Source organism: Sprattus sprattus (assembly GCF_963457725.1).
Source record: "Sprattus sprattus genome assembly, chromosome: 20".
Classification (NCBI taxonomy): Eukaryota; Metazoa; Chordata; class Actinopteri; order Clupeiformes; family Clupeidae; genus Sprattus; species Sprattus sprattus.
In genome coordinates this window covers 7,384,095-7,407,643 of record NC_137918.1, presented here as the reverse complement: position 1 = coordinate 7,407,643, position 23,549 = coordinate 7,384,095, and the positions used below count along the sequence as shown (strand labels likewise).

The following is a 23,549-nucleotide window of genomic DNA, read 5'->3' as shown; positions in this document are numbered from 1 at the left end:
CACGCACACACACATGCACACGCACACAAAACAACACAGAAGCATATGAATGCGCACACACACCCATTAACACACACACTATAACACACACACACACACACACACACAATAATACACACACACACAAACAACAAACACAGATATTCAGACACACTTTGTCTTTTGTCTTTTTCTGTCTCTTTCTTTCTCTTCTCTGTCTCTTTCAGTTTAGTTTCGCAAAGCTTTAAAGGCATGACAGAACAGCATTTATTTTTTGCATTGCCAAAGCAGACATAAGTCAGAACAGAACATTGTTTTCTCTCTCTCTCTCTCTCTCTCTCTCTCTCTCTCTCTCTCTCTCTCTCTCTCTCTCTCCCTCCCTCTCTATCTCTGTCTCTCTTTCTCTCTCCCCTCAGCTTGGCAAGAGCACCATGTCTGTCTGTATCAGGACAAATATGCCAGGCTGGCAGGAGGAAGTGGTTATGAAACAGGCAGCAGCATGGCATCACTGGACAAAGATATGCAAATGCGTTCACACACACACAGCCATACACTCAATCATGTACAAAAACATACATTGTGTATCTATGTATCCCTGCAGTCTTACTGTAAATCCTCACATTAGACAAGATACATTATAACACTGTATGTATTCACAAGTGAAAACATAGACATTGAGACAGTGGCCAAGGATACCACTTGCATTAGGACGTGTGATTGGTGTGCTGTAGTTGGTCAACATAAGAAGCTGATCAGTGATGGATAATCTCTTCTTCTACTGTTTTCACCCAAGCCATAAACCCATGCTTCTCTTACAGATCACCTGGTGGAGCAAAACCTCACATGAATAAAGCAGGTAAGTACAAGTCTAATGAGGGAAAAGACCCTATTGGGAATTAATAACACTTAGTGGTCCATAATGTCAACTAAACTATTTATCAAATTTTCCACAAACCTTCAATAGTACTGACTGCCAAGTTTAACAGCTACCAGGTTACCCACCTTGAACATAGCCTGACCTTAACCCTAACCCTTTATGTAAGTTTATTTGACCCTAACCCCTAATCTAAGTTTATTTGTATTTCTCACATCAATCTAATGCTTTTCTTGAGTGCTGAAGAAGGCCGTTACAACAACATTGGTCTGATACCATTTTATTGCAGTTGGTCCCTGTTTGTGTCACATGCTAGTGCCAGCTAACAGCTGTGACAGCAACACTACCGCATCTCTCACAGATTGACAGCCAAGGTCAGACATAAATATCACACCCACCGCAGTCTGGGTGGATCTTCAGCAAACAAAAAAGCCACAAGAAGCCTCATCTTATCGTAGGGGAACATCAGCTCTTCCTGGTACAGCGTGGCAGAGATCCAGAGCGTGGCAAAGATCCAGAGCGAGGGAGAGATTCAGAGCGGCCGTGCTTCCCCCGACAGGAGAGGGGATTGTGGGATGGCGCAGAGCCAGCTTCAAAGGTATTCGTGTCCTACCTGTGTTTGGGCATCTGAGGCTGTCAGTTAGTCTCACTGAAACCTGATACAAAGGCTTCAAGCCAAGAGGTTGCAAGACACAAGGAGTAGTATCTATATCAAAGTTTTTATTGCAGCAGTGTGTGTGTGTGCTTTCATGTGTGTGTGTGTGTGTGTGTACGTTACTGTGTGTGTGTGTGTGTGTAACTGTGTATGTGACTGTATGTGACTGTATGTGTGTGTGACTGTGTGTGTGTGTGTCTATATGAGTGTGTGTGTGTGTGTGGGTGTGTGTGTGTGTGTTTGTGTGTGTGTGTGTGTGTGTGTGCGTGTGCGTGTGCGTGTGCGTGTGCGTGTGTGTGTGTGTGTGTGTGTGTGTGTGCGTGTGCGTGTGCGTGTGTGTGTGCGTCCGCGTGCGTGTGTGTGTGTGTGTGTGTGTGTGTGTGTGTGTGTGTGTGTGTGTGTGTGTGTGTGTGTTGTGTGTGTGTGCGCGTGTGTAGGGGTGGTGGGGATCCTCTAGAGAGTAGTCAGTCTGTCAACATTTACTCATATATCAACGAATGATTTGGCCATGGCAGCTATCCAGCTGCTGTCAAAGCACACACTAGTTAGTTTAGACGCTTTTGGCATTTGTGTTTTAGGTTTGTAAAATATTTGTGTTTTAGGTTAGTAACATACTTGTGTTTTAGGTTCGTAACATTTTTGTAAAGTATTCAGAGATCTTTTGTTTCCTGCTTACACACGGGCTTAGATGTGCATGACTACACAGACATTGCCAGATGTGATGGCTGGATCACGCGTGATATGAGGAGACCCTTGAGATTGTATTTACTGCTGAAACTGACAGACATTGAGAGTGCTCCTTTGGTTCGCAACAGCTTTATACGTCTCAGTTCTCTATGTTTTCATCCTATACGTAAACAATACATACTATAACGTAGCCTTTTGCTCCCAGAGATGTGTTTGTTCCAAGGCTTTGAACCGGTTCACGGAATGAAAACGAAAACCAGAAACTTTTGATGTTTTGCTAGGAACAGAAACGAAACCAGAAACTTTCAAAAAAATTATGTTCCGGATCAGAATCGTTTCCCTAAAATAATGGTAACCGGTTAATAACGTTATTTTTTCGCTCTTTCACAAGATTCCTAAATGCAATATGATTGGTGATGTTCTCTTCCGGTCGTTCACTTAGAGAACCTTGCCGAGCGCCGCCAGCTAGTAGCCTTATCGGATCAAATCTATAGCCACCAGTCTCTCAAACTCAATCTTAAGAAGAGGTAAATATTGTACCAAGTATCTCACACATGTTTGTTTTTAAATAGGAATTCTATAAGATAGGCTACGAATTTCTAATGCATTGTTGTAAAAATCTGCAGGGTCAAGTTAATGAAATTATAGCTAAGTTGGACAGTTAGCATTGGCAGTAGACTACCTGGCTATTGCCCAGCATAACCTACCCTAGTTTGTTAAGTCTTTATTTAAAACGTAGGCTAATACGGTAGTTCTCATATTTGGAATTTTAACTTTTTTGTTCAGATGGGAAGACATTGCGAGAATCCTATGCGGCAGCATTATTCATTTGACCCCGCGACTAACAAATCCAAATACAACATTGATGGATGTATGTAGATACCATTGTAGTTTTGTAATATTTGTATTGTCTCTTTTGACAAAAATGCACTGATTGGGCCCTGACGAAGTTTGGCCAAATGCTGTTATGTTTTGTTTGCCCAATAAACAACATGGCATACATTTTCCTTGTCTTAACTCATGTATAATACTTACAAAATGTCAGAATTACAGTTGCCGCTTACATAATGTAGCCTATAGTGCTTTTTTAATGTTTAATGACAAGATAGAGACATATAAGATTATTTTAAAGTCCTAATGATCAGCCTACTTATTTGTATGTCCCGCAGCTGACATGGAACACTATTAACCGGTTCAGGAACTTTATTTTTTTGTTCTAACCGGTTCAGGAACGTCAATTTTAGGGTTGGAACGAAAACCGGAAACGTTAAAATACTGTTTCTGTTCGGAACGAACCAATTGGGAAAAAATTCTGGTTCAAAGCCCTGGTTTGTTCAAAGGAAGTGTGTGTGTGTGTTTACCCACTGTCCGAAACTCTCATCTGAGTGTTTCCAGCTGTCCATATATGACTTAAATAACCAAAACATTTTCTTCGCAAAATTATCATTCTTTCAGGAAAGCTAGAACACAGCGTGATATACTGCTCTGTATGTCACCTGTTACATCAAAGACACATAGGTGTGTGTGTGGAGGTCTTACACGGCACAGATAAGGGTGTTTGAGAGTGACAGGAAGAGAGAGAAAGAGGAAAACAAGAGAGAGAAAAAAAGTAAAAGTGAAAAAGACTGGAGTGAGAGAAGAGAGAAAGCAGGATGTTAAGAGAGAGAAAGAGAGAGGAAGTGAGAGAAGAGAGGGCAGGATGTAAAGGGGGTTTGTGAAAAGATGGAACAGGTACAGTAAGGATAGATGGAAAGAGAGAGAGAGAAAGAAAGAGAGAGAAAGAGAGAGAGAGAGAGAGAGAGAGAGAGAGAGAGAGAGAGAGAGAGAGAGAGAGAGAGAGAGAGCAAATTGGAGAAACACTGTCAAACCTGGTGTTTTGGTTTTGGGTTGGAGAGTCAACCAACACAGGTCATTACACCACGACCACCCCAGGTCATTACACCATGACCACCTCAGGTCATTACACCACAACCACCCCAGTTCATTACACCACGACCACCTCAGGTCATTACACCACAACCACCTCAGGTCATTACACCACAACCACCTCAGGTCATTACACCACAACCACCTCAGGTCATTACACCACAACCACCTCAGGTCATTACACCACGACCACCTCAGGTCATTACACCACGACCACCTCAACCTAAAGACTCATGCACTCAGATAATTAGAGCCAACCAAATTATGATTAAAGAAAAAGACATCACTGGACAACTAACAAAACCCCAGAACAAAATGGAAACGTATGTAACTTTAAGCAGACAGTACACTGTGGCAACCTACTTGACCTAAAAACTGAGGAAAAACACAGACTGGGTGAGCAGTGTAGAAGTACTGGCACAGACAGACCTGGCTGCACATAGAGGAGAGCTGGTGTTCTTACTGTGACCAGGGAACAGTAAAGACAGAGCTGCACCTCCTAACTCACTAAAACCAATACCTACAAGTCAAAGAGACCATTATTTTGCAAAAATAATAAAGACTTTCCCAGACTTCCTTTACCTAAGGGACCTAGAGAGACTCCAGGCTCTACTAGGAGAGAGGGAGGACTACTGTTGACTGGAAGCAAGATATTTAGCAGCCTACCATGAGCTCCGCAGCTCTTTGAGCTCCATGTCCCACATGGCTAATACTTAATGTTTACTTATTAATAATGATCTTGTTATGTCTCGTCTCACATGGGATTCCAGACATGTCAAAGCACCATATATAAAGTCTGACCAATCGAAGAGAAGGGATCGTCTCGCCATGGCAACAGGCTAAGACTGGTTGCTCCTCAACACACAGGAAGTGCTGCAAGGACAACAGGAAGTGTCCCGGCTCGGCCAGCCAGGGCCGATGAATTCCAGGAAGTTATTGTACTTTTGTGGAATGGGCTCTGGAATGGAATGTGTCTGCCTCTCTTTCTCTCTCTCTCTCTATTTTTCTCTTTCACTCTCTCTTTCATAGGGCCTGGCTGTCGAGCAGGCTGCCGATTAAAGCCTTTGAAGATAATGTACACAGTCACTCTCACTCACACACGCACACACAGACACACACAGCTCCCTCTCCACCTCAAAAGACAGGAAATTCATGAAAAATGACAACATAAATTAAAAATGCTCTGATAGGAAAATAATGTGGGTTATAACGTGAAAATAATGCTTGTTATAAAGTCACTGATATTAGGTTTTGGTGGTCTGCATCAGACCAGGGAGCACAGTGCAATCCTTAATGGATGACATGCTTATTTAATTGCTTAATAATTGCTTCATTAAAAAACATTACAATTTAATTTAATTGTTTTGATTCAGCAACATGTGACTACATATACCCCACTGGAGGACACACACAAGACATACACACACTGTTGCACTGATAGTGCTAGGTGCTATGACCTATGGCCCCTAGGTCCTGGGTTTGATTCTCAGGGCGCACACACAAATAAACAAACACACACTAATACACAGACTAATATACACAATAAACACAGACTACAAATTAAACAAAGACTAATATACACATTAAACACAGACTAATATACACATTAAACACACAGTAATATACAAACGAAACACACATTAATACACACATGAAACACACACTAATACACACACTATCAAAGCTGTATTTGTGCTGAAATTCCCCTGGCTAGGAAATTATCAAGCTAGCTTGGATTACCTAAAGCCTTTTGATTTACCATGCCAACCAGCTCAACAGTTTAACTTCAACTTGAGCTTGCCAACTACCTTAATGTAAGAGTTAGCTAGCTTGCAAAGATCTATCACTAACTATTTAAAATACGTCTTGTTAAATAGCATTTAGGAAATTTCTTAGACAAAATATCAGACCGATTGATATCCAGTTATGAATAAAAATGAGGTCCCTGTGGCAGTTCCTGATCTATATCTCTCCCTACCTTGGCATCCATCTATCTCTCTGCCATCTGCGGCATCTGACTGACAGCAGAGGGAGTTGATCAGCCAGGTGGGGAAACCCATTGCCTTTATGAAGGGAAACCCTGTGAAACTTCTGATGTTAAACCAGAATTTTAAGACTTAATGGTTGGAGTGAAAAGATGTTTTTTTTGTCACGGTTTTAATTTTTTTAAGACAGAGACGAAGTGAAAATATATACATTGCTGAAGATGCAGTAAGGCTCAAGATCCCATGATGACACTGAAGACTGAAGAGTATATGTGCCCTGGGACAGAACTGGTCCAATTGGACCCCGGAACGCGCCCCAGAATTACAAGTGAGGAAAGCTGGCAAACACTGGTTTTCTGAGACAACTCTGCTCCTGTCCAGGCGCCTCCATAGCTGGTAATACCTGCCCGAGCCCTAATCCTCACCTCGTATCTCATGTGAAAGCTCCACATCGCACTTTTCCTCTGAGCGGATTGGGTTTCCTCTGGCCCGCATTCTTCCGAGGCAGGACCTTGTTTGATCTTCCGTGGGGGGGCTCTGCTACCTGACTAATTGGCCCGGGTGGGCTCTCTCTCTTCCCCCCATTAGCGGGGTGATCACTCTGATGTCCTGGATTGTTCTTCCTGACAGTTGCTCTTCCTAACGCGTGGACAGAGCTCCCCCCCGGCCTCCTGGGGGTCGGAGGTGGGGGGTCAAAGGTGAACCCCACAGGCGGCTGCGCTCCAGTGGCAAACAAATTGTCCACAGATCACTTCAGTGACTGCAACCCCCCCCCCCCCACACACACACACACACACACACACAGTGAAATCCTCCAAAGCCCCTACACACCCAAAACAAACAGAAACCTCACCTTTGGCTAGACCTGTCGCCATTCGACATCATTTTTCAAAAGGCTCATTTATGTGAATACACCCACAAACAATCTCTCTTTGCAGGCCCATAAAAATACTATGACACAATATAACAGAATTTGTTGTAAGGATGACATTAGCCAACTTAGACGTTCTTGCGGGATCTAACGGCTCGCCAGCTGCTGACAGATGTGGCATGTCTGTCCGCTGGGGTGTCTGTTTGTGTGTGTTTGGTGTAGCAAATTGCATGTTGGTTGGCGCTGATGATGTGTTTGTCAATGGAGAGGTTAACAGGTCTGACCTCAGGGTTCTTTTATCGCCTTGACAGCCAGGTAAAGGCGGGAGGAAGATTCGACATCAGCTCTTAACTGGAGTTAAAACAACATTACGTGGTCTGGAGAAGGGACAAAACAACAGCTCGAAAGAGAGGTGGAAATGTTTTAATATTTAATTTCTTATGAATATATTTTCAGTCTCTGTAGAAGATTTCTCCTCATGGTCCTCTAGCTGTCCGTTGTGTGTGTGCATTCAGAAGAAAGGGAAACAAACAAAGGATCTTTGCCGGACAAAATAACTCTTCAAGCCAATCGACAACATTACGTCAGGAGCCCTGAAGTGAGGGGAGTATTTGATTGGCTGTTGAGTTGCAATATCAAAAACAATTTGCCATGATCGAGGAATGTGCCTTTAAAGGTTAACCTTGAATGACCTTTGTGGTGATGAGCTTATATGAGACAAGAGGAGCGGGGCTGGGGCATGGTGCCCACATGAGGTTGGCTCGCGCCCGCTGATCAGTGCCAACTCTCATCCCGCCATGGCCAGAACCCAAAAATAGCACATGGCTCCTGCGCTGATTGTTTACGCTGAAGACGCGTTTTGATGAAAACAAACAAAGAGGATTATTTCTAAAATAAAATAAAATAAATAAAGAACAAATCGGCAGTTGGCTTATTTTACTGATATTCATTTTTTTTGTTGCATAGATAAACATTAGGTGAATCTGTGCTGTAGAAAAGTAATCAATGTAGATTATAGATTGTTGTCATCGGTTTTTTATTTTTGGTTTTATTTAGATTAATAGGGTTATCCCTCACCTAAAATTCTACAGGAAAAGTGAATCACAGAGTTGGTCGTAACTTCGACTACATCCATAATGAAATAGTTAATATCTTGGTTCATAGAAGTTGAGCACTGAGTTGAGAACTCTTTTTTTTCTATTTTCTAACTGTCTGGTTGTGTAAATCTTAGTAAAATATTGTTGGGTGTTATCTGCTGCTATGATAAATGAATATACTATGGTGACTGGTGATTTTTTTTACCAAAGCTCACGCACATGAGGTTGCCCTGGGTGAAGATCATTTCATTTAGAAATAACCTGGACTGCATGAGACTCCCATGAAAGATGCTTAGTCTATGCACAATGAGATCATGTTTCTGTTCTAAGTAGCGAGGTCATTTGCCTCATTGTTGGTTTGGACATCTTGACCAGTCACCCCCATAGACTCCATAATATTCATATTCAATATTCATAAGATTCATAATCACAACACAACAATAGTTACATTATTCACTCATATCTAGCTTGTCCATCCAGAACAAACACCTTGCATGGTTTCATTTTCTGCAAGATGCAGCATTTCATGAAGTACCAACTTGTACTAAGATGATGACTTTGAGAAAGGCTCTCTGAAGTAGGTAGACTTATACAGTGACATTTTTGCTGTAGAAGACCAATGTAGTTTAAGAACTCACTTTGACCTCAAAAGCTATGGATTGGCCCGGTCTCTTGCCTGGGCTGCTAAGACATACCATATGAGAGCCTATGTTTGCGGAGCATGTGCCAACGTATCCCATATTTTCCACAAATATCTCAGACCCGATTATTTATATTTTAAATTCAAATCTCTTAAGATTAAGCTCTCTACAGGATGATGGCGTGTAGAAGAAATGTCTTTGCCATGGCAGGAGGTGAACTCGGAAGTTCCACTTGTTTTCTCAATATGGATACGTGCTGCCATCTAGTGTTAGTAAAAAGAACTGCCTCACTAAATGTCTTATCTTACAGAAGAAATGGTTTCTATATCCACATTTGCCAGGTTGAACTACTCAAAGCCTCAGTTATGGAAGATATCATATAACAACCTCAGTCAATAATGATGACAGTGGTCAATCAATATACTTCAAATGTCCATATACATTGTTAACTTTAAACATCCTTGTGATCATGGTAATTATGCATTTCTGTTGAAGAGGCTGAGCTCTCAAAGTCACTAAGGTGATATCTCCAGGTCCCATTCCAAAGCTTTGTGAACTGACTGAGTAAAGATCCTATAGACATGCTGTATGTGCAGAAGCTGCATGATTGAATGATAAGGTTCAGAAGACGTTTACAAAGAGAAAAGGTGTGAATAATGCGGTGTGGTGAGACGTGTGAAAGAGCAGGGTTTCAGTCCCTCCTTAACTTCCTCATGATACTAAGAGTCTGTGAGGGTGAAGGTGAGGTCTTACTCAGTGTGTGATCGCTAAGCTGACACGTCTCTCATTAGCGCACATTAATCATTATTATACTACTGTAGTGTCAGAATGGACCATGTCTATGGGAATATGAATGCGCCTGCAGTCAGGAAGGACAGTAAGTAACATCAGATTTGACTCTTGCAACCGACTATTAAAGAATGATCATGTTACAAATACTGTTCATTGGCTATCGTGTATAACTTGTCATATTTGTAACTGTATTTCAGCTGTAGGAAGCAGAAATGATTCATTAGATGAGGTAAAGATGTAGTTATTAATTTAATAATTGAGGAGTTTTATTTCACACAGTGTCTGGCTCCAGGTTCCCTGAGGCCACAGATCCTCCGTGTGCCAGTGGCGGAGGAGAAGTTTCCAAGTCCAGAAGGGTTGCTCTGCTTCCTCTGGCTCTTGGCCTCGGCCTCGGCCTGCTTTTCACCCTTCCAGCTCTTGCTGCAGTGGTCCACCTCTGTGAGTTTCCTTTCAAATTCAAAAGTGCCTTATTCACATGACAAATAGAACATTTGCATTGCCAACGCAGTCATTAGATACAAAGAACAACAAATCAAAACATAAACAAAGATACACAGGTAGGTTGGGCACAGGTGATACGTTTAATATACATATAATCATTTTCTGCTCACACTTTATTACATGGTACATTATGGTAATTATCTCATACTTACATCTCAGTTCCTCTTTGTGCTTGAGCTTGTACACATTTTGGTCACACTGTTTTTAGATGGTTTCCTACAGTCAGTCTACAAATGCTCGGATTTTAAAACAAAGTATCTGTTGAAACTCTTTTAACTACAGTTTATGATTAAGGTGTTGGGTTCGGTTAAGGATATGTTCAGTGAACAATTAGAAAGATTGAACTTGAATTTCAACAAACTACTGTGAAATATCTGGAGGCGGACTGTCCAAACCCAGGGGTGTGAATATCTCTGCCTGTTCACCTCAGAGCTGTTTACTTTCACTCTGGCCAGTCTTATCTCGCCCCTGTGTCTGGCATACTTCCTACAGGAAGTGTTTAAATAAATGTCAAAAGAGATATTAAATACAACTCCATATGTAATGTAATGATCCGTAATAAATACAACATTTCTGAATGAAATGAATTCTGAATTCTGAATATGCCAGTGCCTTTATGACGTATAATGCATGGATTTCCTCTATGGTTTAGTGTAACACATGCATGATTCTGACCCCTAAATGATTGCATTGTATGCATACTTTGGTAGATACCAATGAACAAGCAAAGCTTCATCAGATAGAAAAACTGCACAGGAATCTGTCAGCAACCTTGAATACCACCGGTGAGTTTGCTGGACAGTACTGCTTTTCCTGTATTTTTTGTATTATTATTTGGATGACAGTGACTTGCTATAACATGCCATAAAGATAGAAGTTGAACTGAACTGAAAGTTCAATGTAACATTTCTGGAGGCGGACTGTCCAAACCCAGTGGTGTGAGTTTCTCTGCCTGTTCACCTCAGAGCTGTTTATTTTAGCTCTTATCACTCTTATCTTGCCCCTGTGACTGGCATACTTCCTCCCCTCCCCTTCCCCCTTATTTTTCACATTACAGGAGGCGTTTAAATAAATGGCAAAAGAGATGTGAAATAAATCTTTGTATGTAATGTTACGATCCGTGAATATCAGCAGAGTGGTAATATACCCGTGAAAGTGGACTGAAAGTTTTGTCCACTTCTGCAATGTCATACTCTCCAACTGCCATGGTCTTTTTTATAGACTTAATTGCAGGGGTAGAGGACCTGCTTGTCAAGCAAGAACATTTGTTGACCCTCCAAAAGTCTTTTGATGGTAAGTTTCAAATAAAGATTATTCATTTAGTCAAATGTGAAACAAGCTTAGAAAGAACTTTCCACCTCCCCCAGAGAGTTTAAGAAGGGAACATTTAGCGACAATTGCTGACTTGTACTTTCATTGAATGCAAACAGCATGGTGTTTGACATGATGTTACACAGTACTCTAAAGGCTGCATTGGTGAAACATAGTGACAGCACTACCCACTGATCAGTGTTGTCATGTGTGTGTATAGCCACCTCTGGTTGTAGGGTCTGTCCTGATGGGTGGGCTCACAACAGTGGGAAGTGCTATCTCTTCTCCTCCACTAGAAAGACCTGGAGTCAGAGTCGAGATCACTGCATCACATTAGGGGGGCATCTGGCCATTGTGAACAATCAAGAAGAACAGGTGAAGTAAAAGGGTGTTTTATTCGTTATTGCACCCTATGCTTTTTTCCAGAACATTTTTGAAAATGTTCTTTTAAGTTGGTACATGTTATTATTTTTTGTTTTGTAAAAAAGCCTATAGATGGTTTGGGCTTTTTCATGTAGTTAGACCATTTAGGAATAAATATCTCTGATCTCTCCCATTAGAATTTTCTGTCCCAAAGTGCCATTGAGGATTTCTACTGGATGGGACTGACTGACCAGGAGACAGAGGGACAGTGGATTTGGGTGGACAGCACACCTCTCAGTGAGACTGGAGCCGTGTAAGACATGCCTCATATGTTCTCAACACAACCACATTACACTTACTTGTATGTGTCAATATTCTACATATTGTTTCATGTACAATGATGTAAACATGCAGTGATACACTCAAATGTATCAATCTGGCTGTGCTGTTCAGCAGTGAATAGAGGCGCTGCTACTGTCCTGCTCTTCTCATGGTAACACTTGAAAGCACAGCAAACTTGTGCTTGTCAGTCAGACGCAGCACAAAGACTATGGAGGCAGTAGGTTTGACACAGCACAGCCTCACTGCCATTGCAGATGCAGAATTGTGTTTGTGCTGCCGCCCCTTCTTCAGTGAACTTAGAGACGGACAGATACGTAGTATAACTGTTCATCATCTTCCATATAGAGCATGTCTACATCATGGTCCATTGTGTTTACTCCATCCACCCTGTTTGTTTACAGATTCTGGCAGAAAAGGTCTGATGGACAGGATGACCCAGATAACTGGAAGGGGCAAGACCCTTCTGGGGAGAACTGTGCGCTTGTCTCCAAATTTAAAGGCTGGCGTGACAACTCCTGCAAGAATCTGTGGAGATTTGTGTGTGAGACGATAGCCACTGATTAGACCCATTTATATTGAATATTCAGCTGCTACAGTATACAGTATATGGAGGCTTTAAAAAAAAAAAAAAACAGGGCTCTCAATGCAATCTCTATGGCTTCCGTGAGGGCTCGCCCCACCGTGCTTTCGTCATACGTAACTGTGTATAAGGACGTCATACGGCTTTGATCAAGTCACATTTTCTCAAGATGGCTAACGTTCAGTGCAACAACTTGATTCGCTCTTTGAAAGAAACTCCTTTTTGTCGGCGTACTAATGCAGATAAATTGACAGCAAAACAATTTGGACCTCCTAGACTAAATGTATCCATTCAACAGGTTCATCCAAGAATTGGTATGAAAGGAAATCGTGGCTAGAAGGCTGTGAAGTGGCTTAAGCGGTCTGGAGTCTGTATTTCTATTTACCACTGTCACTTTTCATAGGTCTCACAGTGTGAATGTTCGCTACTTGCACTAACACTGAGTTATTTTCTATGTGATGACTTATTTTGCTTTTGTAAGCCAATACTTTCAAGATCAGTCAATAAATATTGTTGGTTTTGATTTATATGTTGCCCCCTTCATTTTGTTAGTGGACATATCATGTGTCCTGTTAAGCTATTTTATATGACTTAAAATTAAGAGTAATGTGAATAATTAATAAGTGGGATAACTTATTGTGGAGCCACATCATTTTTGCTTAAGAAGGCTCCTGGATGCAACTTTCTTCCATAGCTTTCCACCAGTAACTATAGCTACCCTATGAATTCAGGAGCTGCCACTGGTTATGGAGCAACACTCAGCCTCAGCCTACTCAACTACAGTCTTGGCCAAGTCTTGGTCCTGACCGTGGATGCATCGACAAAACTAAAGATCAAAAGAAAACTGAAATACCCCCCCCCACACACACACACTCACACACACAAGGACAGGCAACCCATGAGCAAGAATGAAAACCTCTTGTCTACAGTGCCCCGAGTGGCCATGTTATTTAAGGGATGGTACTGGTCCCCTTATTCCTCTTTCATCCAGAATCTGTGAACAAACAGAGTGGATGGAGTAAACACAATACATCATGATGTAGACATGCTCTGTATATAAGATGATGAACAGTTATACTAATTATCTGTTTCTAGAAAAATTCTTGCGTGAAAAAAAAATGTGAAAAAAGACGTGTTCTGAGAAAGGTCACACATTTGTGGTTCCATCCAATATAAGGACACATTTGTGGTTCTTCCCCAAATGAGGAACAGAGGTGTCTTTGAGAGTTAAACTTCTTCAACATAAATGCATAACTACCATGATCACAAGGATGTTAAAAAGTAAAAAATGTACAGTATATGGACATTTGAAATATATTGATTGACCACCTTCATCATTATTGACTGAGATTGTTTTATGACTGGGGTCTCAAATCCGGCCCGTCAAGAGATTTTATCTGGCCCGCCGGCCCCTCACAACGTTGAAAAAAGTTGGATTGATTTGAATGGGCCACCCCATTGTTACCGCAGCCATTACGCCCCATTCTTTATCTTCAATCACTATTTTGACATTAAAACATTTTTAATATAAGGGAAAAATATTCCAAAAATCAAAAGAGGTTGGGGTACCTGTCTGTCAAGGAATCGTATTTCCGCTGGGATTTGTACTAGAACGGAAGTAAGTACGTAATTCCAGTCTCTGGTTTGTTAAAACTTGTAAAATATGCGAATGTCAGCACATTTGATTCTAGAAGAAAAGCCTGTGGTATTCAACAAGTAACGAACTAGTCAGTTGGCGAGCGATTGGATAACTGGATAGCCAACAAGCAGACCTACAGTTTAGGTGATGTGCTCTGAGTGCAAAAACAAGATGCAGACTAGCAAATACATTTTTACACATGTAGATAATAAAAAAGACCACTTATCAATGCTATTCAGTACACCACATACCGCAACAAATTCCAAATGCATACATTAAACGGAATTCAGTACTCACTTCCGGTTTTAATACCGATCCCAGCTGAATGATCAGCAGTAAACTATTAATTTGTAATCACTATACATTGAAATATGCTGTATTTTGGCAGAAACAAATTCAATTATATACTTGAAATATATTTAGTATAAATACATTTATTCAGTTTTCTGCAGTTATTTTTTGCCAACACTAGATGGCAGGGCGTATCCATATAACATGTAAGAAAACAAGTGGAACTTCGAGGTCTCCTCCTGCCATTGCAAATACATTTCTTCTACACACCATCATCCTATATAGAGCTAAATCTTAATATATTTGAATTTTAAATATAAATAATTGGGTCAGATATTTTGGGAAAAATAGGATATTTTGACACATGCTCCGCAAACATAGGCCCTCATGTGGTATAGCCTACGCAGCACAGGCAAGAGACTGGGTCATAGCTTGTGAAGTCAAAGTGAGTTCTAAAACTACATTGGTGTCTTACAGCAAAAACATGTAAAAGTATGCCTACTTCACAGAGCCTTCTCAAAGTCATCATATTAGTACATATGAAGACAGGGTCTTGTGAAGGTCAGAGAAATATACCTTTAGTTCCCACTAGCCACCAAAGCTATGCTCTAGTTCTGTGGTCCGGGACAGAGCCTTCCCCCCTAGATGTAAGAAAAGTTTTTTCACTGCATGGCATCGCCAACTACACCTCCATATAGACACCTATTAGCTTGCTAACAAGCTTTTATCAGTGCGACCAGGGTTTTTAGGTGTGTTTTGCTTGCCTTTTAGGCAGTTAACTTGCTAGTTTTAGACCCAAAGTCCTACTGTTGCTTGACATTTTCTGTTTTCAGATTATTAAAAGGCCTGGAGGACAGGACGAGCCACACAACTGGAAGGAGGAACCGGCGGGGGAAGACTGCGCTTGCTTCGTCAGCACAGGAGAATGGCACGACAACTACTGCGGTAAAACATACAGATTTGTGTGTGAGGCACTTGTCCCTGAATAAGACCCAGCGAGTGTTTGAGAAGAGAGGAGTGTTTGCATTTCGCTTCCATTGTATTTTGCTATGTGTTTTGCAAATGGTCTTTGTCACATATTGCAAAAGGTACTTGGATTTCCCCTTTTTTATGTAAAACTGTTGTGTGCCTGCTGCTGAACTGATGGAGCAAGCTCTTAACAAACTTCAGATGTACTATATTGATGACTTTGAAAGGGCTCTATGAAGAAGTTGATTTACACTTTGACATGTTTTTGCTGTAAGAGACCAATGTAGTTTTAGAACTCACTTTGACTTTACGAGCTATAGAATGGCCCAGTCTCTTACCTGGGCTGCTAAGACATACTTACACCATATGATGAAATATGAATGACTACAACTACATTCAAAGTTCTGTTTAAAGATGGTTCTTTTCCCAAAGTATCTCAGACCCGATTATTTATATATTAAGATTTAGCTCTACATAGAATGATGGTGTGTAGAAGAAATATCTTTGCTATGGCAGGAGGTGACCTCGAAGTTCCATTGGTTTTCTCAATATGGATACATGCTGCTATCTAGTGTTACCAAAAATAACTACCTTAACAAAATGTCTTCAGTTATTATGGACTAATGTGAACAGCACAATGGTTTCTACATCCACATTTGCCAGGTTCATCTCCATTTCTGTTATAGAGGCTGAGCATTACGTTACAAATTACTCAAAAGGCTGCATTGGTAAAACATAGTGACAGCAGTACCCACTGATCAGTGTTGTCATGTGTGTGTGTAGCCACCTCTGGTTGTAGGGTCTGTCCTGATGGGTGGGCTCACAACAGTGGGAAGTGCTATCTCTTCTCCTCCACTAGAAAGACCTGGAAACAGAGTCGAGATCACTGCATCACATTAGGGGGGCATCTGGCCATTGTGAACAATCAAGAAGAACAGGTGAAGTAAGAGGGTGTTTTTTTCCGTTATTGCATCCCATCCAAATGTTTAAAGTTGAAGATTTTATGACGAACTTGGAATACATTTTCCATAGCGTGACTTCAGATCAAGGTATCCTTCAGTGAAAGTATATTCTCTTATTTGTATTTATTTGAGTAAAATTTGATCCATTTCTGAATATGTTTGAAACTTGCCCCTGAATAAGACTCACCGAGTGTTTGAGAAGTGATTGCATTGCATTTCCATTGTATTTTGCGAATGGTCTTTGCCACATATTGCAAAATGGATACTTGGAATTACACTGTATTTGTGTGTCTGCGGCTGAACTGATGAAGCAAGCTCTTAACAAAACCAAAGTCCACAGGAAGCACATACGTATATGATTAAATGTGAACATGTAGGTTAATTTGGATGAAAGCATCTGCTGAAGTAATACGTATGAAATGACTCAGCTTTGTTTATAATTCTCTTGTTTACATTTCTGTTTTGCATTGAGATGCATGATAAACAACAGCACGTCATGACTTAAGCACTTGGCCACCAATGTCACCAACTCTCATGTCAATGAGGAGATGAATGTCTTCACTTTGTTCCTTGTCTTTGCTTGTATGGAGACGTAGCACATCTATCATAGTTAATTCAATCATAATTGTTGGAATACACACACATGATCGCGGTGATGAATTAGAACTGGCTCTACCACTGATTCTGCTGACATGTAAATTGAAGCATCTGATCAAATTTATCCTGCATGGATTGCAGATTGATTTTCACAGGATCTGGATGTGTGTGTGTGTGTGTATGTGTGTGTGTCTGTGTTGAAGGTTTGGGTGCTCTGAAGTTCTATGCCTACGACATGCGTGTGTGTGTGTTTGTGTTAAAGGTTTAGGTGTTCTGAAGCTCTATGCCTACGACATTGTGTGTGTGTGTGTGTGTGCGTGTGTGTGTCTGTGTGTGTGTGCGTGTGTGTGCGTGCGTGTGTGTGTCTGTGTGTGTGTGTCTGTGTGTGTGTGTGTGTGTGTGAAAGAAAGGTTTGGGTGCTCTGAAGCCCTAAGCCTGTGACAAAATGTATTGTGACATGTTTGGAGACGTCAGTATTTCCTTATGTGTTCAGGTGCTTAATTACCCCCCATAACCCAACTCTAAAGGCTACCCAGTAGGTTACAGGTTACCCCAAATGAATGGAGAGAAGCAGAGGCTGTTACAATATGAAACCAACAGTTTATTAACAATTTGGTGGTTATGACGGCATACCCAACCAGGAGGTTGGTCACACTAAATAATACAACAGGAAAACGAGAAAAGTAAAGAAAAGAAAGTCAATGATGGTCGGACAGCTGTGACACCAAAATAAAGAGACACTAGCCTAACCGTGTATTCTTACCAGTAGCTCAACTAACGTGAATATCTATATAGTTACACACAGTTGCAAAACACTGCAAAGAGTCAAATAAAGGCTTAAAGGCTGATTCATGCTTCCTTACGTAAGCGTAAGCGCAAGCGCAAGAGGCCGCGCAAGCCCCTTGCGCGACCCTTGCGCGACTTCTTACGTCTTGCGTGCGTCGGCCCCTTTTTCTAGACTTGCGTCATTTTTTACGTAAGCCCTTACGCGAGCCTCGCAGCCTGCATTCTATCAACGAATGATACGAGATGAGGTTACTAAAATATTCTGCATGTCTACTCAGTTTTACAGTGCTTCCCAAGTAAAGGTTTGAAAATAACTTCAAGCTTCAGACTTTCTGTTAGGGAACCTGTTATCTATCTGCAGAGCAAATGTCAGGCTCATACAAAAACATTAACGTGAATTACTTGATGCTAATACCTAGCGCGGTGTCTATAGGATTTTCCATATACGTTAGCATTAAGCTAACGTATTTTCTACCACAGTAAAACATGCAATACTATGTGATTGTTTTTAGAAAACGAATGTTACGAGATGAGATTACTCAAATGTAGTCTGCATGTCTGCTCAGTTTAACAGTGCTACCCAAGCAAAGGTTTGAAAAGAACTTCAAGCTTCAGACTTTCTGTTAGGGAAACCGCTTTCTATCTGCCAGGCAAATGGCAGGCTCATGACAACACGCGCAACCTTTGGGAGCATGAACTGCACCGAGTAAATTTTGCGCAACCGTTAACCCCCAACGCTGTAGCATGCAGCCGCCTTAAGGCTGATTTATGGTCAGTTACATAAGCGTAAGCGCAAGCGCAAGAGGCCGCGCAAGCCCCTTGCGCGACTTTTTACGTCTTGCGTGCGTCGGCCCCTTTTTCTAGACTTGCGCCATTTTACGCAAGCCTATTGTTCTGGGTGTGAATTGCTTAGCAACACCCCCAACGCAACGCGTAAGCACCTAGCAATTCATGCTCCCTTAAAGGCCCTTGCATGCTTCTAAAGGGAGCATGAATTGCTAGGTGCTTACGCGTTGCGTTGGGGGTGTTGCTAAGCAATTCACACCCAGAACAATAGGCTTGCGTAAAATGGCGCAAGTCTAGAAAAAGGGGCCGACGCACGCAAGACGTAAAAAGTCGCGCAAGGGGCTTGCGCGGCCTCTTGCGCTTGCGCTTACGCTTATGTAACTGACCATAAATCAGCCTTTAGAAGCATGCAAGGGCCTTTAGTGCCTACTGTGGTTCGCTCACGTAGAGCGACAAAGCATCAACCAATTACCCCTCCCCTCGCACAAACAAACATAAATGACCACTTGGTAGACAGCTAGCCTGCTACAAAAGGAGGGCTACAGTAATTCGTAAATCACGGCAATGCAGCGCTAGTAGCAGCAAGACGTTGTATTAAAACAGCCCACATACCTATGCCACAGCGTGAAGTTGCGACAAGTGTACTCCTCTCGTACTACTACCATCCAGTGACGGCGACTTCTGTCCCATAACATCGGAGAGCACCCCTATATCCGCGGTAGGATGACGTACCCATTTACCACCACCGTGCCCACAGGTGGGTGCAATCAACAGGAGCCTAATGAGCATGCTCACACTTATAACACCAGGCATCTGCACAAGTTAATTCTCACTCAGTAATTGAGCTCTTGAGCTGCGTGGGAAAACTGAATGGATTAGCTTTACTATTTAGAGAATTATTAGTTTTTAAACAAACTACCCTTGATAAGTGGCTGAACATGATTTAAATGCATGATTTATATGCCAAGTGAGGATTAAAATGGATCACACTTTCTGCAAATGTTTAAGACATTATTTGATTAGATTTGATCATTTGTTCAAATTATTGTTTCTTTGACTGAGAACAGATTTGATTTATCTTTCTCCTTTCACAACCACAGACTCTCCAGGTCTGACTGGCAGTAAAGGAAACGTCTCCACATCCAGAGGACTTCTTCTGTTGTCTCTGGCTCTTAGCGTCGGCCTGCTTTTCACTCTGGCTGGTCTTGGTGCCGTGGCCTACCTCTGTGAGTTTCTGTACATGTTCACCTGTTAGCGTTCCCTCATAACTCTTTTCTTTCCACTTTTGTCACATCTGTTGTGATAGAATACTATGGTGGGTCTCTCTACATATTCACTCAGGTCCCCACTATGCTAATATATGTATGTAATGTCTCTTGGATTACTTTGTTGGTGTTGAGTTGAGTAGTAATACCCATGGTACAACTCTATGTCTGATCCACAGGTCTACATGTTTCCTCACAATGCTTAAATAAATAATGTAAAGTATGTGTTCTTTGGCAGATTCCAATGCACAGACTAACCTTGGCCTGATAGAAGCAATTAACAAGAACTTGTCATCAACATTGAATACCACTGGTGAGTTTGGCTGATAATCTGATAATAGTGTTTTAACACATTGTGCATTGTGCACAAGTGCATGGGAAAAAAAAGAAAATTGAGCATACTTTCAGCATACTTTCAACATTATTTCATGTTTCCCATTTATGTAGAAGCTTTTTTTCTATAGATTTAACTGCAGGGGTAGAGGAACTGCTTATCAAGCAATAACATTTGTTGACCTTCCAAATGTCTTTTGATGGTAAATTTAAAATAGAGATTATGCATTTAGTCAAATGTGAAACAAGCATAGAAAGAACTTTCCACCTCCCCCAGAGAGTTTAAGAAGGGAACATTTAGCGAAAATTGCTGACTTGTACTTTCCTTGAATGCAAACAGCATGGAGTTTGACATTTTGTTACACAGTACTCTAAAGGCTGCTTTGGTGAAACATATTGACAGCACTACCCACTGATCAGTGTTGTCATGTGTGTGTGTAGCCACCTCTGGTTGTAGGGTCTGTCCTGATGGGTGGGCTCACAACAGTGGGAAGTGCTATCTCTTCTCCACTAGAAAGACCTGGAAACAGAGTCGAGATCACTGCATCACATTAGGGGGGCATCTGGCCATTGTGAACAGTCAAGAGGAACAGGTGAAGTAAAAGGGTGGTTTTTCCGTTATTGCATGAATTTTATTGACCTATTTTGAGTATATACCTTTATGCATTAAATCAGAACAAATGTTTTAAGCTGTAGATTTTATGATGAACCTAACTTAACTTTATGTATCTCACAAAATAAACTTTCCATAGCATGATTAACATATCAAAATATCCTTTAGTGAAATTAAAGTCTATTATTTTTTTTGCTTTCACTAAAGGTTTATTTTAGTAAATTTGAAATATTCCTGAATATGAAGTTGGTGCATGTTCTTATTTTTGTTTTGTAAAAAAGCATACGGATTGTTTGGGCTTTTTCATGTAGTTAGACCATTTAGGAATAAATATCTCTGATCTCTCCCATTAGAATTTTCTGTCCCAAAGTGCCATTGAGGATTTCTACTGGATGGGACTGACTGACCAGGAGACAGAGGGACAGTGGATTTGGGTGGACAGCACACCTCTCAGTGAGACTGGAGCCGTGTAAGACATGCCTCATATGTTCTCAACACAACCACATTACACTTACTTGTATGTGTCAATATTCTACATATTGTTTCATGTACAATGATGTAAACATGCAGTGATACACTCAAATGTATCAATCTGGCTGTGCTGTTCAGCAGTGAATAGAGGCGCTGCTACTGTCCTGCTCTTCTCATGGTAACACTTGAAAGCACAGCAAACTTGTGCTTGTCAGTCAGACGCAGCACAAAGACTATGGAGGCAGTAGGTTTGACACAGCACAGCCTCACTGCCATTGCAGATGCAGAATTGTGTTTGTGCTGCCGCCCCTTCTTCAGTGAACTTAGAGACGGACAGATACGTAGTATAACTGTTCATCATCTTCCAAACAGAGCATGTCTACATCATGGTCCATTGTGTTGACTCAATCCACCCTGTTTGTTTACAGATTCTGGAAGAAAGGTTTTGATGGACGGGATGAACCAGATAACTGGAAGGAGGAAGACCCAGCTGGGGAGAACTGTGCACTTGTCTCCAAAGTTGGAGATTGGCAAGACAACTCGTGCAAGAATCTGTGGAGATTTGTGTGTGAGACGATAGCCACTGATTAGACCCGATTAGATTGAATATTCAGCTGCTATATATGGAGGCTTTAAAAAAAAATCTTTTCATTAAATTTACACAGTTATTGCTACAATATGGTTGCAAGGAACCACTTTTCTTTTTCACAAAACAGGGCTCTCAATGCAATCTCTATGACCTCTGTGAGGGCTTGCCCCACCATGCTTTCGTCATACGTAACTGTGTATAAGGACGTCATACGGCTTTGATCAAGTCACATTTCCTCAAGATGGCTAACGTTCAGTGCAACAACTTGATTCGCTCTTTGAAAGAAACTCCTTTTTGTTGGCGTACTAATGCAGATAAATTGACAGCAAAACAATTAGGACCTCCTAGACCAAATGTATCCATTCAACAGGTTCATCCAATAATTGGTATGAAAGGAAATCGTGGCTAGAAGGCTGTGAAGTGGCTTAAGCAGTTTGCAGTCTGTATTTCTATTTACCACTGTCACTTTTCATAGGTCTCACAGTGTGAAGGTTCGCTACTTGCACTAACACTGAGTTATTTTCTATGTTATGACTTATTTTGCTTTTGTAAGCCAATACTTTCAAGATCAGTCAATAAATATTGTTGGTTTTGACTTATATGTTGCCTCCTTCATTTTGTTACTGGACATATAATGTGTCCTGTTAAGCTATTTTATATGATATAACATTTGAGTAATGTGAATAATTAATAAGTGGGATAACTTATTGTGGAGCCACATCATTTTTGCTTAAGAAGGCTCCTGGATGCAACTTTCTTCCATAGCTTTCCACCAGTAACTCTAGCTACCCTATGAATTCAGGAGCTGCCACTGGTTACGGAGCAACACTCAGCCTCATCCTACTCAACTAGAGTCTTGGCCAAGTCTTGGTCCTGACCGTGGATGCATCGACAAAACTAAAGAAAACTGAAATATCAGCATTCATTTTTTGTGTTGTTTCGGTTGTCTTTTCATTTCATCCATTCAAGTCCTTATGAATTCTATTTAACATCTTTGCTTGACACCATGATTTCCCCCCCCCCCCCCCCCCCCCCCCCCCACACACACACACACACACTCACACACAAGGACAGGCAACCCATGAGCAAGAAATAAAACCTCTTGTCTACAGTGCCCCTAGTGGCCATGTTATTTAAGGGATGGTACTGGTCCCCTAATTCCTCTTTCATCCTCAATCCAATTTAAGTACATGGCATGATTGACATATTAGGCTTCAGTGTTACCCTCAAACATACGGGAGATGCTTTGGAGGTCAGGATCCTGGTGGTGCTGACTGAATGAGATAATGTTCTAAGTGACAAGGTAATTTGCCTCATGTTGGTTTGACATTATTCACTCATATCTAGCTTGTCCATCCAGAACAAACACCTTGCATGGTTTCATTTTCTGCTAGATGCAGCATTTCATGAAGTTGGTACTTCATATGTACTAAGATGATGATTTTGAGAAGGCTCTGTGAAGTAGGTAGACTTACACTTTGACATGTTTTTGCTGTAAGAGACCAATGTAGTTTTAGAACTCACTTTGACTTCACAAGCTAGAATGGCCCTAGATTGGCCCAGTCTCTTACCTGGGCTGCTAAGACATACTTACACCATATGATGAAATATGAATGACTACAACTACTTTTAAAGTTCTGTAGA

General features: G+C 41.3%; 2 protein-coding genes across 2 annotated transcripts in view; both read left to right on the top strand.

Moving 5' to 3' along the window:
- LOC308381211 (uncharacterized protein) overlaps window positions 1–12,588 on the top strand; it is a gene marked incomplete at both ends in the record, with an annotated part of 32,447 nt that extends 19,859 nt beyond the window's left edge. The window contains 6 exons of the mRNA XM_080858732.1: window positions 1,312–1,451; window positions 9,800–9,945; window positions 11,230–11,301; window positions 11,540–11,694; window positions 11,880–11,995; window positions 12,426–12,588. Of these exons, the coding sequence (XP_080714858.1) occupies window positions 1,312–1,451; window positions 9,800–9,945; window positions 11,230–11,301; window positions 11,540–11,694; window positions 11,880–11,995; window positions 12,426–12,588 (792 nt within the window). The remainder of the gene's footprint in view (window positions 1–1,311; window positions 1,452–9,799; window positions 9,946–11,229; window positions 11,302–11,539; window positions 11,695–11,879; window positions 11,996–12,425) is intronic.
- A 6,769-nt stretch (window positions 12,589–19,357) lies between these two features.
- On the top strand, window positions 19,358–21,907 carry LOC308381210 (CD209 antigen-like protein C; the record flags this gene model as incomplete). Its single annotated transcript, XM_080858731.1, is given in 8 exon segments — window positions 19,358–19,391; window positions 19,735–19,860; window positions 20,138–20,212; window positions 20,364–20,401; window positions 20,405–20,435; window positions 20,674–20,825; window positions 21,199–21,314; window positions 21,745–21,907. Coding segments are annotated over 8 exon segments (735 nt in total).
- Window positions 21,908–23,549: the final 1,642 nt, after the last annotated feature.